This window comes from Megalopta genalis, chromosome 14 (genome assembly GCF_051020955.1).
Source record: "Megalopta genalis isolate 19385.01 chromosome 14, iyMegGena1_principal, whole genome shotgun sequence".
Lineage (NCBI taxonomy): Eukaryota > Metazoa > Arthropoda > Insecta > Hymenoptera > Halictidae > Megalopta > Megalopta genalis.
This window is the reverse complement of record NC_135026.1, coordinates 1,968,810-1,985,749: the sequence shown is the minus strand read 5'-3', so window position 1 is coordinate 1,985,749 and position 16,940 is coordinate 1,968,810. Positions and strand designations below refer to the sequence as shown.

At 35.1% G+C, this 16,940-nt stretch overlaps 3 protein-coding genes, 1 long non-coding RNA gene and 1 other non-coding gene across 7 annotated transcripts; 3 read left to right on the top strand and 2 right to left on the bottom strand.

The window, feature by feature from the left end:
• Positions 1-93: 93 nt before the first annotated feature.
• Positions 94-2,454, top strand: Had1 (beta Hydroxy acid dehydrogenase 1). Its single transcript, XM_033479355.2, has 6 exons — positions 94-304; positions 709-896; positions 994-1,202; positions 1,283-1,440; positions 1,516-1,658; positions 1,735-2,454. The coding sequence occupies exons 1-6, from the start codon at positions 267-269 to the stop codon at positions 1,950-1,952; spliced, it is 954 nt and encodes a 317-aa protein (XP_033335246.1). The 5' UTR covers positions 94-266; the 3' UTR covers positions 1,953-2,454.
• On the bottom strand, positions 2,423-3,706 carry RpL24 (ribosomal protein L24). The gene is made up of 5 exons (XM_033479359.2): positions 3,555-3,706; positions 3,352-3,427; positions 3,128-3,213; positions 2,888-3,049; positions 2,423-2,602 (listed from the first exon to the last, which is right to left on the bottom strand). Exons 1-5 carry the CDS (start codon positions 3,557-3,559, stop codon positions 2,467-2,469), a joined length of 465 nt encoding a protein of 154 aa, XP_033335250.1. The 5' UTR covers positions 3,560-3,706; the 3' UTR covers positions 2,423-2,466.
• LOC117225860 (small nucleolar RNA SNORA79) lies at positions 2,674-2,804 on the bottom strand. The gene has a single exon (XR_004491636.1). It is a non-coding gene; the product is annotated as a small nucleolar RNA SNORA79 (small nucleolar RNA).
• A 381-nt stretch (positions 3,707-4,087) lies between the features above and the next one.
• On the top strand, positions 4,088-7,432 carry LOC117225659 (ATP-dependent RNA helicase DDX54). Of its 3 annotated transcripts, none has more exons than XM_033479354.2 (12): positions 4,088-4,169; positions 4,249-4,447; positions 4,515-4,891; positions 4,970-5,285; positions 5,374-5,584; positions 5,660-5,886; positions 5,961-6,152; positions 6,227-6,362; positions 6,433-6,622; positions 6,712-6,850; positions 6,932-7,082; positions 7,172-7,432. In XM_033479354.2, exons 2-12 carry the CDS (start codon positions 4,250-4,252, stop codon positions 7,354-7,356), a joined length of 2,322 nt encoding a protein of 773 aa, XP_033335245.2. In that variant the 5' UTR covers positions 4,088-4,169; position 4,249; the 3' UTR covers positions 7,357-7,432. The 3 variants fall into 3 exon arrangements, with proteins under 3 accessions (XP_033335245.2, XP_033335243.2, XP_033335244.2); XM_033479352.2 differs by having other exon boundaries at positions 4,091-4,146; XM_033479353.2 differs by having other exon boundaries at positions 4,100-4,146; positions 6,938-7,082.
• Positions 7,433-9,848: 2,416 nt separating this feature from the next.
• On the top strand, positions 9,849-11,083 carry LOC143260523 (uncharacterized). Its single transcript, XR_013034780.1, has 3 exons — positions 9,849-10,421; positions 10,490-10,696; positions 10,778-11,083. It is a non-coding gene; the product is annotated as an uncharacterized LOC143260523 (long non-coding RNA).
• Positions 11,084-16,940: the final 5,857 nt, after the last annotated feature.

The following is a 16,940-nucleotide window of genomic DNA, read 5'->3' as shown; positions in this document are numbered from 1 at the left end:
ACTAAGGTACTTAAAAGCGTTTCGATAACTGCTTGCAATATTATTGGGCTTAAAGATAACGACCGTGTTACAGTGATATACTCATATTTGTCGATTAGAGATGGTTGAACAAAGACAACAACGTGAAATGAAATAGTGGGGTAAAATCTGTTGCTTATATATACATATATATGCATTAGAAGGGAGAGTTATATAGTGTCCAATAGCGTCAGACACCGCATTATACATCAATCGCGTTTGGTTGTTAGTGATTTAATTGCTTCAGAATGTCGGTTAAGAACGAGAAAGTTGGCATTATTGGAAGGTAAAGAAGCTTTACTAAATGAAATATAATCAACAGTCGATTTCTTCATATTTCAATTATTTGATTCTAAATAAACAATATTATTATTTTATATAGCAACCTACCTTATTCATCTTATTTATCATTTGTTGACCACTACTGTGGTCGGTTTCTATTAGATATTATTCACTGAAAAGTATGTTTGTGAAATTACATTTACATGCAAGCCAAAATTTTTATTTGATTGTTCATTTTATTAGCGATAACTTAAGAGTAGTTCATCTAAGATAAGATAGATAGCTATGGAAAAGTTTAATGATAAACACTGGAGAATTACATCACTCGATCTATTTTAAAATACATTTTTGAGCGTTTTAACAAATTTTATTATATGATGAAAATAATTGTTTTAATTTCTATTTTAGCGGTCTAATTGGTCGCAGCTGGGCTATGCTTTTTGCCAGTGTAGGATACGAAGTAATAATTTACGATATTGTAAAAGAACAAATTACGAAGGCTCTTGAAGACGTCCAACAGCAATTGAAACGTCTTGAAAGTGGCAGTCTTTTGAGAGGCACGCTTACCGCGGACCAACAATTTAAGTTAATTAAAGGTTCGCTTGTCATTTATGATCCATAAGACTTCGATAAGTATATGTATATATCGTATCCATCTGATATTTAATTAAACGTTGAAATATGAATAAACAGGATCATCCGATTTGGCCGAAACTGTAAAGGGAGCTAAGCTAATTCAAGAATGCGTACCTGAAAACCTACCATTGAAATTGAAGGTTTACGCCGAACTGGATAAAGTAGTCGACGATAAAGTAATTCTGTCCTCTTCCACGTCCACATTCCGTCCATCGTTAATTAGCGAAAAGCTAAAACATCGTGGACAAGTAATTGTATCACACCCGGTATGTGTTCGAATCAAATAGGTCAAATTTGTAGTAAGAAATTCACGAATGCTTGAATGTTTTTGTTGTTATGGACACAGGTGAACCCCCCGTACTATGTACCGCTTGTAGAAATTGTTCCGGCACCATGGACGCTTCCAGACATCCCAGAAAAGACTAAAGCCATCATGACTGAAATTGGTCAGAAGCCTGTTGTATTTAATAAAGAAATCGACGGATTCGCACTTAATCGTATACAGTATGGATATTTTAATATTAATCTATTTTATGAAGAAAATTTTACATATTTATCAGCGAAATTTCGTGCATTCAGATACGCGATTTTGAACGAAGCATGGAGATTGGTAGCTGATGGTGTTCTGAACGCGAAAGATGTAGACATAGTTATGAGCGAGGGTCTCGGGATGAGATACGCCTTCCTTGGCGCTTTCGAAGCCGCTCATTTGAACGCTGAAGGTAAATTTGATCTCGCACAAGAAAAAAAAAAACAGCAGAATTCACGAGATATTTTACAATTATTATATTTTTTTAGGTATGAAGAAATATTGCGAAACGTACAAGAACTCGATATACGATACCAGTATGACTTTTGGCCCGACTCCCAAATTCGAAGGTGAGATGGCGGACAAAATCAGCGAACAGTTGAATGAAATGTGTCCATTGGATAAACTTCAAGAGAGAAGAGCCTGGCGTGATGAAGCACTGACTAAACTATCATTATTGAAAAAAGAACTGAATAAGAAGAACTAAATTATTTTAAAGTTATATACTATCTCATTATAAAAATAAAAATATTTTGGTGAAACAAATGAAAAGAATGAAATAAGTTCCGTTAGCGCCTAGACACTTTAAGAATTTGTTCAGGATTCTGAGGGAATGTAGGTGAGGAAATCTACGACTTCCCGCACCCCCGTCTTTTACTCAGCTTCCCCGCAAACATTACGGGTGGAGAGTACAAACTATCGTTTGAGATTAAGTAAAGTATTTTCGTTATAGACTATCAGGAATTCATTCAATTTGTTTGATGTTTCGGATAAATTTAATTTATTTAACTTATTAATTCATTTCCCCATTATACACAAAGTATTCCATTCTGAATGTAAGTACAAAATTCCAAATTGAATGAAAAGAATTTGCGACTGGGAAAATTTATTATTTTGTTTCAGTGTAATTTTTAGCATTGTCCAATTAATCATAGTTTGGTAAAAATGAAAAATGAATTTTTTAAATATAAAGTTTATTTTATTTGCAATGTGTTCAGAATTCAACGTTTTCCTCCAACACGTGGCGCTGACTTTTGAGTTACTTTTGCAGCTTTATGTTTGGGCACTGTCTTCGTTTTCAATGGTACAACTGCCTTCTTCGTTGCCTTGGCAGCTTTTTTCTGTTCCTTAGCAGCTCTGAAATCACAGAACGAATGAAATAATGGATTTGAAAGCTATAAAGATTATAAAATGTATAATGTTATAAAATTTGTTTGAACCCGCAAAAACCAGACAGTGCGAATATGATCTAACAATTCTGGGTGAAGCAGTCCTCTTGATCTAAGACATTCTGAAATCTGACATATCATGAGATATCATGTCAGAGGAACAGATGTCTACATATAATAATAATAATCTTTTCACACGATAAAAAAACCCAATGAACGAGTGTATACAAATATAAAAACAAGCTGTACATACTTAATAGCCTGATCTCTTTGGGCTTTACGAATTTCTGGTTTCATGTTACGTTTAGCTAAGATATCTGTAAGGGATGCACCAACAATGGCACGCTGGAATTTTTGAGTGCGCCTTGTCCTCTTCTTTGCTTGTTCTTCTTCCTGGCCTTTCTTATGCTTCCGTCTATAAAATTACATCATTTGATGTAAATAACATTACGTTATACTCTTGAAGTATATATAAATACAAAAATAATGATACCTGTAGAGTACAGTCCATGTAACTTTTCTAGGATTACGTCTCATTAAATGTGCAGACTCGCATTTTGAATTCAAGAAAGTGAATGTCTGAAAGCATCGTGCGGGTTAGCTTTCGACACATGAGTAAAAACTAAACAAAAGTTTATCATCGTGAATTGCGAATGGTTTGGCTGGCAAGAATTTGATTTTATAGCAATAGACATGTGAAAATTATATTGTACTTACTTTTCCATCCACTTTGACCATGGTTTTACCATGGCCAGGGTATATTTTGTACCCACTGTACGCACATAAACCGATCCTAAAAAGATTCGCAACATGTTTATTAACAGAACCTTAGCGATGCAACTATTTCTACGCAATGCAAACATTTCAAACGATTACACTACACTTGATGGATATGTATTTCATTAAAAACCTTCACTTACTTCATGTTGAATTATGATGAAAAGATGGATGCGACAAAAATGGCCGATCCCCTCCACATTCGTCCCGCTCAAAACCTAAGCTGCACCAATATCACTACTGCACATTTTTCGTCCCCCCCAAAACAAGCGCTTCAATCCCCACCATTTTACCGCGCATCCAATCCGCGGTGAATCTGGTCTTGGTTTTTAATCGTTAGCCAATCAGGGCAAAGCAATTTCTTGTTCTTCACTATGTTCAACAGCCTGGTTACCCCCGATCGGAGTTCTTGAATTTACATAGTACTGTACACGTAGATGGTAGCTCCTCTTTGGGAGAAAAAGTGAAGCTTAGTTCGGATACGTACAGCGCCAATTGGGGTAGTGGCAAACCGCTGAAACCGTTGGCTAAAATCGACTGTCGTTGAATTTGGCCAACAGTTTGAGCGTTTTGCCACTATACCAATTGGCGCTGTACGGATCCCGAACTAAGCTTTATCATTTCTACAAAAGAGGCGACACACTGGCCTTTAGTAGAAATTTCAAGAACGGTCAGGCATCTGAGAGCTCTGCTTATGTGTTCGATGCTTTTCATTCATACAGAATATAGCCACAAGTAGGTACAAAAGGTGTAACTCAGTATGTACAACTTACTCATTTGTAAAAATATATGTCAGTTTATTGATGTACATATTTTGTAATTATTATAAATTTGTAGAATGGAAGGCACAGATATTGTGGGGTTTGCTAACTTTAAGGAAGTAAATGAAAGCGATGAAGAAGAAGAAGAAATCACGACAATTAAGAAAAAGGCATGCAAGAAATCAGGAGGATTTCAGTCCATAGGTCTTAGCTATCCTGTATATAAGGGAATATTAAAACGTGGTTACAAAATACCGACACCTATCCAACGAAAGGTAAATGATTTGATTATGAAAAGTTTATCGATACCCGAGGATAAAATTTAATGGACACATTTTCCAGACAATTCCTTTAGCTTTGGAAGGCCGTGATGTAGTTGCTATGGCAAGAACTGGTAGTGGAAAGACTGCTTGCTTTCTACTGCCCCTATTCGAAAAATTAAAAGTAAGACAAGCAAAAGCTGGAGCAAGAGCGCTAATTTTATCACCGACTCGAGAGCTGGCGTTACAAACATTAAAATTCATAAAGGAAATAGGAAAATTTACAGGCTTGAAAGCTTCCATTATTTTAGGAGGCGATAGCATGGAAAATCAGTTCGGTGCTATTCATGGGAATCCTGATATATTAGTTGCTACTCCAGGAAGATTTTTGCACGTATGTATCGAGATGGATTTACAATTGAAAAGCATCGAATATGTTGTTTTCGACGAAGCTGATAGGTGAGAACATCTTCTTTAGCGAGTGATTTTTAATTGTTAAGAAGTTGCAAAATCTGTATGTTGTACTTTGTATTATAGATTGTTCGAGATGGGTTTTGGAGAACAAATTCATGAAATTACAAACAGACTACCGGAGTCTCGCCAGACATTACTATTTTCCGCAACACTCCCTAAGATTCTGGTAGATTTTGCCAAAGCTGGATTGTCAGATCCTGTCTTGGTGCGTTTAGACGTAGAAAGCAAAATACCAGAACAGTTGTCGCTTTCGTTTATAGTATGCAGGCCGGAAGAAAAATTAGCAGTAATGTTATGTTTATTAAAAAACATTATTAAAAGTGATTCTCAGACAGTAATATTTGCTGCCACGCAACATCATGTAGAATATATTCACCAGGTATAAATATACTTTGTTTCGGTATACTCGATATTACATACATATATGTATTCGATCTTATACTACAATGCCCATATTTTAACACCAGATTTTAGATAAAGCTGGAATTTCTAATACATTCATTTACTCGAACCTGGATCCATCGGCTAGAAAAATAAATACAGCCAAATTTGAAACAAATAAAATCAAAGTTCTCGTGGTAACAGATGTTGCTGCTCGTGGTTTGGATATTCCACATTTAGATAATGTGATTAATTACAATTTTCCTGCTAAATCAAAACTGTTTGTGCATAGAGTAGGTAAGCGAGCAAATTATATGTAATATTATCTTATGCCGCGGAATTCTCGTAAATTTTAAATTATTTTGTTAACAGGACGTTGCGCGCGTGCTGGCCGAACAGGAACCGCTTATAATATTATAAGCTCGGACGAATATGCGTATCTTGTAGACTTACATCTTTTCCTTGGTCGTTCTCTATGCATCGTTTCAACATCCGGATCCGTAGAGAACGCGGAGGGCGCTATAGGTAAAATGCCGCAAGATATGATAGAAGGAGAACTTGCTGAATTAATAAATTGGCATAATAGTTCCACGGATTTGGTACATAGTTTTGAAATAATATTAAAGTAAAAATGGATAAACAGAATTAATAAACTAAGCATTTTTATTTACAGCAAAATATGGAGAAAGTATGCGACAACGCGTACAAACAATATATCAGATCTCGGCCAGCTGCTTCTTCCGACAGTATTAAAAGGGTAAAGGAGTTACACATTGGCGAAGCAGGTGTTATACCAGAATATTCTAATGTTTCTGCCAACACTAGGAATTTCTTGTCGAAGATTCTAAGTTACAGACCGCAAGGAGTACGTATGTGCATACGATTTCTATAAATCGTTCAGTTATTAATTTACTAAATGCAAGAACTCGTTTGTGACAGACAATATTTGAAATTGGGGCAAAAGCATCCTCGACCGACTATCAAGTAATGAAAACGAAACGATCGCTTCATAAGGAAAGCATTATGAATTTTCACAGAAAAGCGGAGGAACTGAAACTTAAGAAGGATCTGGAAGGTAAGTATGTACCTTAAAAAATGTGAGAATCTATGAAGTTTTGAATTTCGTAAGCAATTCGTTCGAACAGATCGGTCGAAAAAAGTAAATCTCCCATCGAGTACAAACGAAGACATAAATTCGGCATTCAACACTGTCGTGTTACCGAAGAAACGAAATATCGACGACTTGTACAAACCTTCTAAGAAAAAACGATCTACAGTCAAGGATGAAGAATTCTTTATTCCGTATTCTGCTCCGGATAAGCACACTGAAGAGGGGTAAGAAAAACCTTATTCTTTCTCAAGTGCATCAATAAATAACTCTCCCTCGTTTACTCTTCCTCAAATTATATTCTTATGTTTTATAGATTGGCGGTTAACAGTTTCAATACGGAAGCGGATAAAGTTCAGATGGACTTAACCGGAGACAACGAGGAATCGCAACGTCTCCAGGCGCAAATCAAAAAATGGGATAGAAAGAAGAAGAAAATGGTTACCGTTAACAGCGTAAGCACTTTAAATGCGATGGAATTCAATTGCGATCGAAAGATATCGATATAACTGTTCTTATGTTTTTTTCTTTTCAAGGATCAGAAGACGAAGAAAATTCGTACCGAATCGGGAGTTTGGATTCCTGCTAGTTACAAGTCTAATCGTTATTCGGCTTGGAAAGAGAAAAGCAAAATAGACGTCGCGAACGACGACGATAGCGAAGAAGAGTCTCCACAAATGCAAAAATGTAAGCGATAACGATGCTCGAAGAAATTTCATTTGCTGCTCGATCGTATAACGTTGGACACAAAATAAAACTTAATTCGTTAATTTCAGTACTGACAACCGCCAACACGCATTGGGCACGTCACAATCAGAAACTTAAAGAGAAAATTAAGATGAACAAAGAACTTAAAAGACCGGAGCAAGTCCTGAAGGCACGGAAGTTGTTGGAACGGAGGCGAAACCGAAATGGTAGAAAAGGTGGAAAAGGTCGGAAGAACAAGGGAAGGAAACGATAAAATACGATTCTTAGATACTTTGTATGAACTGTCTAGAATACATTTTAAGACAATAAACGATCGTTACTTCGAATAATAGATATTTCTGTCATCCCTTGGTCTTACCTGCGTTTAATCGGTCGTTCCAAGGATTATAGTTCGAAAACGTAACGCGTACGAATTGGAAATATGAAAATGATATTCTATAATAGATATAGATATTCTATAATTTTGAAAGAATCAATTTAGTTGTATCGTCGCGGATTCGTTGCGCGATTGCTCCACGTCAGAAAGTTATTACGAGAAGTTGTTAAGAACGAATTCAGCGAACGACGAAGCCCCGAAAGGTTTTGTAAACCGAGAGAAACGCCAAGCTTCTAGACGCCGCGTTATCATTCCAATGAAAACAGTACCATTACACTGTCCGACACGATTTTTTATTTCCTATAGCCACTATGAAATTCTTGTAGAGCTTCACTCCCCGATCAAGGATCCGAAAATCGAATTGCTCCATCACCCTCAGTTTTCGAAAAAAACGAGCTTTTGTAAAAACCCCAAATTTTCGACAAAAATGAAGTATTGCATGAAAAGTAAAGATGTTAGAAAGTTCTAATCGGTGTTAAAAGATAGAGAAGAGTTTCCGAAATATAGTGGCATGCAATTTATTAAGTGTTTTTGGTCCTAAATAGCAATAAATTAATGTTAAAGTTGAAAAAATTGTCGATGTGCGCAGTTTCTGCGCAATATTTTTGTACTTTTACGAAAAGTTGTTTGTCCTGCACAAAAACTCTATTCTGGATCGGATTCTGCAGACATTTTTGAAGAAGAAACGGCCCGGTAAAAGTGTCGGAACGATATACATTTCGAGTAGATCGAGAAAATATTCGACGGCAACATGTACACGACGTTTTGCCGCCATGTTCTTCGCTGCTCGCTTCTCTCTGTCCGACAGGACCGAAGCTATGCGTAATCAACACCGATGGAGGGATCCAATGGGGCACCCACTTTTCGTAAATAATATTTGAATTTTTTTTAGTACTTCAATGTTCTGTTCTTTTTTTACATATTTCTGTGTGTGTGTGTGTGTGGGTAATAATCACCAAGTTGTGATATATATATATATTTCACGAAAAAAGTGACATCAGAGTATTTGCAGTGGGTAACGAAAATATTCTAACACTAGTATAATTTTGACTTCTACGCCATATAATTAAATAAATATTTAAATATATATTTAACAATATGTTTCAAGAAGTTTAATGTTTTGAAAATGATTATTTATTTATTTATTATTTAAACGATAACTGTATACATGATGTACTTGTAATTCGAACAAATTCGAACAAAAACCATGTTTTTCGTACTTCTTGATTTTTGATTCACAGTTTGGTGATTATTATCCACAGAAATATGTAAAAGAAGGCAACACATTAAAGTACTAAAAAAAATTCCTCCATCGGTATTGATTACGCATAGCTTCGGCCCTGTCGGACAGAGAGAAGCGAGTGTACATGTGTACATGTGCCGACGAACATTTTCTCAGCCTACTCAAAATGTACATCGTTCCGACACTTCTATCGGGCCGTTTCTTCTTCAGAAATGTTTACAGAATCCGATCCTGGGTAGAGTTTTCGTGCTGAACAAAGAACTTTTCGTAAAAATACAAAAATATTGCGGAGAAACTGCAATATTTTTGTATTTTTACGACTGCACGTCGACACTTTTTTAAACTTTGACATTAATTTATAGTTATTTAGGACCAAAAATACTTTATTTGCAATTTATTAATTGCATGCCACTATATTTCGGAAACTCTTCTTTATCTTTTAACACCGATTAGAACTTTCTAGCGTTTGTACTTTTCATGCAATACCTCATTTTTGACTAAAATTTTAGAATTTTACAAAAGTTCGTTTTTTTTTCAAATCTGGGAGTGATGGAGCAATTCGGTTTTCGGATTCTTGTTCGGGGAATGAAGCTCTACAAGAATTTCATAGTGGCTATAGGAAATCAGTAAAAAAGTTTGATTTTGTCAGACAGTGTAATCAGTTCATGGCAATTGAATTTGAAATTGAAACTAAAATTGATACTGAAACAGAAATTCAAATAGAAACTGAATTTTAAATTGAGATTGAAATTCAAACTAAAATTGATACTGAAACTGAAATTGAAATAGAAACAATTTTAAATTAAAATTGAAATTGAAATTGAAATTGAAATCGACAGAGAGTGAAACGGTATTACGAATACCGGCAACAATGATGGTAAACAGTGACGCACACAAAATGCAATAAAAAAGACAGTACAACCATATACAATAATTGCCGTAATCGCACGCCGATGTCGCAAACCGTAATCGTAAGCCGTGTTCGCACTCTTATAATTCAGTATCGTAAATCGTAATCGTGGATCGTGTTTGTAGCCGGGTTAGTAGTCGCAGTCGTAATTGTAGGTGTAAACGTAATCGTGTAGATGCTCGTTGCGATCTACTTGCGCCATTTGAGCGTGTCATTTTATACATGTGCTAGCCGAACGTACCAGTCTTCTTCCGAATTTGGCCACTTCGCTCGACTAGCATCTACCGCCGGCTGGTCGTCATAGTATAACAGGGCCAATTCCCGTAACAAAATCTAGGAGCTCTCATTTCCGTTTATAAACTATACATCCGTTGTGATAAGATAATATACATATATATGTATAAGCCATTGTATTTCGCCCGGAAGACAGTCTTGACTTTAACCTCAGAACCCGCGGGATCTTTTACCAGTGCTATTGTAATTTGTGTATTGTAATCTGTGTAAAACGAAATAAAAGGAGTAGTAAGTTGGGCTACGGCTCAACTACCTTTTTTTTTATTATTTTTAACTGCAGTTTTACGTGACAATAGCAACGTCGCCATGTTTAATTCGCGGCGCACACGAACGCACGCATACTTACGTCGCGTGTGCGTGTCACCCGGGAGTCGGCGAGAACCGATCGGCGTGCGACTTCGGAGGAGTCTCTGAAATTGTTAACTTTTCGAAATAATCATAAATTAGGAGCAATTAAATTAGCAACAGCGGGAGGCGGATGGTATTATGAAAGGTGTAAGGAAATATACAAAGGTTCGATTTCTGTTTACGTTCAGTGTAATGTTTACGTGACATTTTTGCAGTCGCCCAATGGAGATGCAACGAGGTGTAAATAATAGACTGACGATGTGCATAAAAAAGAGACGAATTTTTCTGCGCGTTTTGTATTTCCAATAATCAGTCTAAATTGTATCTTTAGTAAATCAAGACGAAAGTGAAAAATTCTAAAGCATCGAGTGTGTGAAAATGTTTACTCTACAGGAAAAAATCGTAATACGTTTGACTAAAAGGTAACGATTTTAATTCATACCGACAAGTGAGGGACGAATTTCATAGGCGATATCCGAACAAACTAAAACCTGCAATTTCAGTAATACATAAAATCGTGGATGTATTTCACCAAACCTGAACCCTTCTACGGTTACCAAGAAAGTGACTGAAACAAAGCCTGAGAACAACGATTTGGCTGGAGAAGATATCAGAATATGTAACACGTGAATCAATATCTAGGCAACCGACGGGACGCGATTTGTAATACCGCCCGCCTCCCGCTGTTGCAAATTTAATTGCTTCTAATTTGTGATTATTTGAAACAAAAAATACAATATTGGATTCGTATTGAAACCAGCTATCGTAATATGACTAAAAAAATAAATGGTCTCATTTAAAAAAGTCAACCTGACCTTGAAATGTCATTCACCATTATGTCGATAAAAAAATGATTGATACTGTCTAAAATGTCTCCTTATACTGAACACTTTTTGTATAAAGATTGTTTACGTAGCTTCGATCTATTTCAAGATACTTCACTGTTCTCAGTTAGGCGTAACGCCCTGTATGTGTCTAATTTAATTAATAAATATATAATAAAACAGTAGCTGTTATAGAAATGTTAAATCAAACTTTGTTTAATATTGTTTTATATATTATTAGCCTTCTGTTATTACACGGTAATTTTTTTAAACATTTTTATATTTTCATGAAATTAGCATTAACCAATACTTATTTGATGTATTTTATTTATTTTATTCAACGCGGAAGGTATGTAATATGTAAAAAATTGTATAATATGGGAGACTTACAGTAATTCAATCTAACACTTTCATCTCAATACTGGATAACACATTATTGGTTGCCGTGACAATCGAAGGCAACTGGTCGAAGTAAAACGTCGATTTATAGGTTATCGGTCGGTAAGTGCTGGGAACAAAAAGCTGATTAGTAGGCTATCGGTCGGTAAGCGTTAGACACAAGAACCCGATTAACAGGCTATTGGTCGGTAAAGTGTTAAGTTTCCGTAGTGCGTGCAAGCGAGCGTCTTTATAAAATTGTCTGCCTTGTTAGTTTATTAGTATTAAGATCGCTCAGGAGCTTCCCCTTTCATGAAGTATGACATTCGCGGACTTCGAATAATACCGATAAATATCGAATAGAGTGCTGATTTAAAGAATTTAAGTGTCAAACCCTAAACTCATGATTTCGTATCGCTATGTCGGTAAGTATGACCTCTACCGTTATCTCCTCGCAAGGGTGTCTTGCCACACAAGCTTCTTTCCGCTGAATTGATTGGCCCTTTCTAGAACTGTTTTTACAACTTTTTAAAACTGTTTTCAGAAAATTTTAGAACTGTTTCTAGAACTTTATGGAACCGTTTTCATAACTTTTTGGAAGTGTTTTCATAACTTTTTGGAAGTGTTTACAGAAATTTTTAAAACTGTCTTCATATCCTTTTAGATCTTTTTAGCACTTTTTTCAGAATCTTTTACCACTGTTTTCAGAACATTTTAGAACTGTTCTCAGAGCTTTTTAAAACTGTTTTTATATTTTTTTAGAATTTTCTAGAAGTGTTTCTAGAACTTGATAGAACTGTTTTCAAAACTTTTTAGAACTGTTTTTAGGACTTTTTAGCAGTCTTTTCTGACCTCTCTAGACCCATTTCAGAACATTTTAGCTCCATTTTCAGAACTTCCTAGAACTGTTTTCAGAACATTTTAGCTCTATTTTCAGAACTTCCAAGAACTGTTTTCAGAACTTTTTAGACCTGTTTTCAGAACATTTTAGAACTGTTTGTAGAACTTTATAGAACTGTTTTCCGAAACAAATCCGAACCAAAACCGAACCAAAACCGAACCGAAACCAAACCAAAATCGAACCATAACCGAACCAAAAACGAAGCACAACCAAATCAAAACCGAACCAAAGCCGAACCAAAACGGAACGGAACAAAACGAAACAAAGCGCAACAAAACGAAACAAAACAAACACAAAACCGAACAAAACCGTACCAAAACCGAATCAAAACCTAACCAAATCCGAACCATATCCGAACCAAATCCGAACCAAAACGAAACGAAACAAAACGAAACGTTTCGTTTTGATCCGTTCCGTGTGTTCCGTTCCTTCCCGCGTTCCGTTTCGTTCCGCGTTCCGTTCCTTGTTCCTTCCCGCGTTTCGTTCCGTTCCGCGTTAAAACCGTCCCGTCCCGTCCCGGGCCTGTTGCAATATTGTTCTAAATATTTATTCAAAATATTCCTCGAATCGAATTTTATTCCAAGACTTCAGATTGCGCCGAAACAAGTTTGAAGTGAAAGTTTTTGACACTCTAGATTCATTCTTAGGCATAATTATAAAGGAAAATAATACATTTCAGGTACTTTATAATCAAACTATACAGAACAGAGCCTTAAAGAGATTTGGCGTAGAAAAAGCAAATATTGCACCAACCACTATCGAAATATCAATCAAACTGAAAACGAAGACTGTACTGATTCCACAGATTTTAAATCATCGTTTATAATTATTTTGTTCTTTGAAAATAAACAATTTTTACTGAATTTGATGTACTTAGTATGTATATATATATACTTATATTATATCACACCACACTTTTTTATCACTCACATTTTTTGAGTCATATTTAATTGAATATGTTTAATTTTCATTTCAATTTTTAATTATGAGATCGGTGGAGTTTAGTATTCGCTTTGAATAGTAATGCCTTATATTAATAACAAAATAAAAATTGGCTGTCATTAACTGCTATTAGAGAAATCATCTAATAATAATGTCAAAATGGCACGGGCTATCGAGATACATGAGATAAAATATCAATATTTCAACTGCTCGCACTGTATTGAAACTAATGAGAATAATTATAAATTATTTTTTTTATTCTATGCTGACTTTTGCTCACACACGACCTGTTCATGTAGAGTATGATGAAAAGAACGATCAAGAAATCGAAACTATTTCTCAAAGAAACAATCGAACTACTGGTTTCGGAACAATTTAATAGAACTGAACTGAAAATAAAAATCGTATTTCTAAAAAATTTTGTTTATTGACAATTAAAACACTGCATTTTGTTTTCATTATTCTGTCCCATCAAAAACCCACATATATGTACTATTGTAATAATATAAAATGACAAAGTAAGGCTTAACAAAATCATTTTATTTGTTATGTGTTTTCCCGCTTTTTGTATGGAAACCGATCACTATGCGACGCTTCAAACCACGTATAATATCGTAGCGTACCGAGAAGGTATCGTGCGTGCCAAATGTGATTAACACGAGGCAGTTCAGTTGCGGTTTGGATGGTAAGTAGCATTTGGTTATCTTTCGCGAATTGTATTTACTGAGGTGACTCAGATCATTTGGCATGAGGACAAATCGCTTTTCTGTCGTATCTCTACATATGTATATTTGGCGTGGAGACGCTTTGCTCGCACCATCGAAGCCGCGCTTTACAGAGTGATGGACATTTCGTATTGGATTAGATAATAATTGCGTTCGGAAGTTTTCCTCGGGAAATTGCGCATTGACGAAGATCAACGCATCTTTGACTCCAAACATGAGAACGAAATATGAAATTATTGTCTGTCACTTTTATGAAAATCTACATGGAGGAACATGGGAACTCCGGAAAAATGACCTTTGAAAGAAAGTACTTTTTGTATCGTATTACCAGATTACTTCTTAAGGAATCATGCTCAGTCAGAGATCTGAAAAAAAATCAATTTTTAGGTTTTGATTGTTTGTGAAAGTATTACATTTCGAGAATAGAGAACGGAGAAATAAAATTTCAAACCGACAATACATATGGACTTGAATTTAAAATTGTTGTGTTTTGTAAAACCTTGCCAACCACCGCACGCAAGAAGCGACGCACGCGGATGGAGTACTTTGTAGTTAAATGTTTTCGAAGCTAGTACTTCAATAGAAGATGACCAATATAGGCCTGGAATTGATAATTCCATGCGAGTAAAATATAAACATTTAAGAGTAAACAAGAATAAACAAGTTTAAGTTGAAACTTTAAACGCGTTTTTCTCATAACTGCATTTTCAATATCGGTGGGTAGGATATCACGAAAAGTACTGTATCGATTTGGACGAAATTTTTGTGCTCTTGAGTATTTTGGTTTCTACAGCCTAAAAACTAGCTTTTTTCATCAAATATCAAAACTTTCACTTTGAACGCCTACTATCTTGTCAAAAATCAATATTTCGAAAAATCGTTCGTTCAAGGACAAATGAATTATCAACTGACGAAATATGTTTCGTACATGATCTCAGATAACCTTGGATGTAATAAAAGCGACCACCGCAAAGTATGTTTTTTGGGAAATCTTTTTCGTTTTTCACATTTTTCATTCAGGAGTTTTTTTTAATTTTTAGAGTCAAGGTATAAGCTTCATTAATTGTCTGAATCCCTTATCTTCAACCATCGAGAACAGCTGAAAATCTGTTACAATTAAATTTAAAATTAATTTGATGCTTCCTGCTGTTAGTGTATTGATACTTATTTAATATTTCACGAAAGTAACGATATTCGTTACATTACATGTACTTTCAACTATTAGAATTTTTAAATGTTCAATTATATTAATTGTGCACTTATCAGATATCAATCTCTTTTGGCATTCCATTACAACATTTGTATAATAGTTTCAATCCCATATTTTTTCGATATTTTGACCCTGTTGAAAAAAGAAACTTTAGCCTCGGACAAAAATTAATCTATAGTTTACTTAGGACTGAGATTCGAAAATATCAGATTACATTTTCGCCGGTTCCGTCAGCGCGCACCGATGGTGATGTATAATATACCGCGATACATCATCGCCGGTGTCGTTAGAGCACATCTTGGTCTGACTGTTAGTGATCTCAGTATCGCGTATACAATGTAAAACACGATGAATGACCGTCTTTGATTGGTGGAGAAGATCACACCAAAAAGGGTATATAAGCAGGCGATTTTCAGTCGCCGGTCTCTCAGTTGAATTTGGTCGCTCAGTCATTTCGTACATATACCTTCTCTCAAATAAAAGTAAAAATAAAACTTTTAAGAAAAAGAATTAATATCATATTCATTTGAGAAATAATCCAAGCCATAATCCCAATAGACCCAATTTAGAAATCGATGATGTTCGATGATTTTGTCCAAGAATCGGATTCTTCAGAGGAAGTGAAAATTTGAAGCGGCTCAAATTACGAGTCAAATTACAAGTGTCGAGCGTTGAGGTTTGAATCGTACATAAATTTCTCACATGATTTTGGATACATTGTGTCACCCAATTGCAGCTCATCACAATCACCGTGGCAACTGTAAACAAATGAACGAGACAAACCAAAAGACTTATAACGTTACAACGAGACGAGACAAAACTGTATTCAGTTACGTATTTCATCAGTATTCTACAGAAAAGCCTAGTAATAGTCAGCAGTTAATCGCAACAAACGTTAAATAAATTTTTCTAAAATATACATGTATAATTACACAAATGTTGCTGATAATGACATACAGTGCAATATATGTCAAAAAAAATTGAAATCTAACAAATGTACGACTAATATGATAAAATATTTAAAAGTACATAGTATTTTTAACAACGATTGGGAAAATAAAACAATTAGTAGTGATCTCGTTTGTACGCTTTATGCCGACGATAACTGCAGAAAGTATGGAATTGATGAATTAATTTTAAATTTAATCATGACAGATTTTCAGCCGTTTTCGACAGTTGAAGATAAAGTTTCAGACAATTACTGAAGTATATACTTCGACCCCAAATATGCTTTAAATATTGGAAACAAATGGAGGAAGTAGAGAAAGAATTACAAAAAGTTAAATATGTGTGCATAACCACGGACACTTGGACGAGCATAAACACTAATACCTTTCTCACAATTGTTTGACATTTCATTAATCCAAATTTTGAAATGAAATCATGTACATTCGAAACATCTAAAATAGTAGACAATCGAAAGGCTGTAACAATTTCTAACTATTTACATAAAGCATTTGTAAAATGAGGTACAGAAGACAATGTTATTGCAGTCATCACCGACTATGCTGCACACATGATTTCCGGTGTGCAACATCTTCAAAACTCATTGTCAACATACCGTGTTTTGGCCATACGTTGAATCTAGTTGTTAAGAAATCTTTAGAAAATATTCCTGACATACGTATTCTACGTGAAAAATGCCAACATGTAGTAACACATTTTAAACAAAATTTATTAAATTAA

Coding starts and splice junctions, on each gene's coding strand:
- RpL24 (XM_033479359.2), bottom strand. Junction 3,214..3,351: donor TGGTCAAAGTGGATGGAAAA/GTAAGTACAATA, acceptor CGATGCTTTCAG/ACATTCACTTTCTTGAATTC. Junction 3,050..3,127: donor ACATGGACTGTACTCTACAG/GTATCATTATTT, acceptor GTAATTTTATAG/ACGGAAGCATAAGAAAGGCC.
- Had1 (XM_033479355.2), top strand. CDS start 267: ATGTCGGTTAAGAACGAGAAAGTTGGCATTATTGGAAG. Junction 305..708: donor AAAGTTGGCATTATTGGAAG/GTAAAGAAGCTT, acceptor TTTCTATTTTAG/CGGTCTAATTGGTCGCAGCT. Junction 1,203..1,282: donor AAGTAATTGTATCACACCCG/GTATGTGTTCGA, acceptor TTATGGACACAG/GTGAACCCCCCGTACTATGT.
- LOC117225659 (XM_033479352.2), top strand. CDS start 4,106: ATGTGTTCGATGCTTTTCATTCATACAGAATATAGCCACAA. Junction 4,147..4,248: donor CATACAGAATATAGCCACAA/GTAGGTACAAAA, acceptor ATAAATTTGTAG/AATGGAAGGCACAGATATTG. Junction 5,887..5,960: donor ATAATAGTTCCACGGATTTG/GTACATAGTTTT, acceptor TTTTATTTACAG/CAAAATATGGAGAAAGTATG.